This window comes from Marmota marmota, unplaced genomic scaffold (genome assembly GCF_001458135.2).
Source record: "Marmota marmota marmota unplaced genomic scaffold, marMar, whole genome shotgun sequence".
NCBI lineage: Eukaryota > Metazoa > Chordata > Mammalia > Rodentia > Sciuridae > Marmota > Marmota marmota.
In genome coordinates, this window is record NW_026000207.1 from 3,658,164 (window position 1) to 3,660,475 (window position 2,312).

At 45.6% G+C, this 2,312-nt stretch overlaps 1 protein-coding gene across 1 annotated transcript; it reads right to left on the reverse strand.

The window, feature by feature from the left end:
* Positions 1 to 1,038: 1,038 nt before the first annotated feature.
* On the reverse strand, positions 1,039 to 2,090 carry LOC107158886 (vomeronasal type-1 receptor 4-like). The gene has a single exon (XM_015505369.2). The coding sequence runs from the start codon at positions 2,047 to 2,049 to the stop codon at positions 1,039 to 1,041; it is 1,011 nt and encodes a 336-aa protein (XP_015360855.1). The 5' UTR covers positions 2,050 to 2,090.
* Between the last annotated feature and the right edge of the window lie 222 nt (positions 2,091 to 2,312).

Genomic DNA, 2,312 nt, shown 5'->3' on the forward strand with positions numbered 1-2,312 from the left:
GATTCGTTTGAACTGATGGGTTTATCCACCAAGGGGTGTACGTGCAGAACTACATGGTTTCCCAACATGTTATCAACCACCATAAACTACTGGGAGGGTCATCTGGCATCCCACGTATTCTCCCTGTCTCATGCTGACTGGTGGTTGCTAGGGGGTTGCTATGGGTCCTCACCTAGCCTGATAGAGTCAGGGACACCTGGTTCTGCAGATCTCTACTGTTATTTGTAGATAAATGACTCAGAAGGGTGGGTATGTGCCTAGGAGTGCTCTGTGGGTCTTTCCAAGGACAAGGGTCACGCTCCCTTCCTTGGACAGGCTTTGCTCTGAGGCACAGGCTGGTTTTTCAGTGGGACCTGCTCCTGCACTTCTCAGGACCCTGCCTGCACCAACAAGAATACAATCTAGCCTAAATACACAAATTTATTACCATTGAGCTGTGATAACTGCTACTTCATAAGAGTGAAATAGAGATGTGATCAACTATCTTTCCATTTTTCACCAAATTTGAATGTGAAATTATGCTACAACTCTTGCACACGTCCCAGCAGGAGAGGTGCAATTCCTAGGTGAGAATGCAGGGCTTCCTTCTTGTGGCACAGCAGGCAGCAGGAGCACTGTGCTCCCACCAGCCTTCCCCTCTCCTGCCAAGTGCAGTCTGGGTGTGTGGAGTGGCCCAGGTGGACGCTGCACAGGAAGGACTGGGAATGACTCCATGCCATTTCCCTCAAGAACATGAACTAGGATTGCTGCCTGTAGGATGCTCTGCATAGGGTGAGAACCACCAACTCTGCTCCCCTCCACCATGGCCACGTGGGTGCCACTACCAGCTAAAGGCCACACTATCTTTAGGGTCAGAAAGTCATGTAACTCTTCCATTTATTTCTATATTGGTACTTTGAGTGTGAAAAATGATGAAACATCATATAAAAAACATGCAATCTATATATACTGGTAGTAAGATTAGGCTACATTTTACCTATATTTTAATACTGTGGATTAAGCCCATGGATGCCTTGCTACTGAGCTTCATCTGCATCCTTATTTTTGAGATAGGGTGTTGCTAAATAGTTGAGCCTGGCCTTCAACTTGTAATTCTTTTGTCTCACTCTTCCAGGTTCCTGGGATAATAGATGTTTTCCACAGCACCCAGCAAGAGCAGAGCCTGGATAGAGTGCAGGAAGTGGACTCACGGCTCATGAGAATAAAGGGGCTGATCATGGGAAAACACACTGATATTAGCTCATTGGTGTTCACCAACAACCTTTTGGGGCTGGAAAATAGAGCAATATGAACACTTAATAGGGAGGAGAGGGTGTGGAAAGTCACAAAGGTGCCCACCAGGACAAGGATTCTCTGGGTGGCTCTGGACTCAGGGGAGGTTCTGGGGGAAACTTTGCTGTGAATGTGCTGAACCCTCTGCTTGTGCCTGTACAGAAGGAGAACCATGGAGCCACTGGACCAGATCATGAGCACGGAAAAGACAACTTCAGGAAATACAAATAATGCTGCATATAACGAGTCTATGACTTTGTCACGACCTACATAACAGTACCCATGATCTCTTTTCTCTGTTGTGTTTTTCCTACTCCATTTGCTAAGCATGTAGAGAGGAAAAATGGAATTCACCACCATGTACAGGATCCAGCAGAGGGAAATGGAGAAATCAATGTACTTTGGAGCCTTTCCTTTGCAATCCTTCCAACAGGAGTTCATGGGGCTGATGGTGATTTTCTGGAAGATGCTCAAGAGGCAGGTGATGAAAATGGACACACTCCTGCCCACTCGCTGAATATACAAAATTAGTTTGCATGCAAAATCACTGAGAAAATATTTCAAGCCAAAAGCTGTGATTGTCTGGGGAATTCCTTTAGACAGAATGACCAAGGAGTTGGCTATCATCAGGTGCTTGAGAATCATATCTGTGGACCTTAAGGTACAGTCATTCCAGGAATGGACTAAATAATCATAAAGCAGAGAGAAATTTCCCAGAATTCCAACAGCAGTCTGTGATAAGAACATCATGCCTATTGTCACATTCCTGGAGACCATTTTGTCATTCAGCACAATGTCCTTTACATATGGCAACAGTCATTCCTCTGAGCAAAAAGACTCCTTGAAAATAGTTGTGCCCAAGCACAGTGGGAAGCACCTGTATCTGCTTGCTAGCTGTGGGGATGAGGCAGGAGACTCACTTGATCCCAGAAATGTAAAGCCAGTCTGAGCAACATGGTGAGATCTCCATGTTCAAATCATGTTTGATGCCAAGAGTAACTTCCATTGCATGCACCTGTGGGATTGCAAAGCCCTCAAGA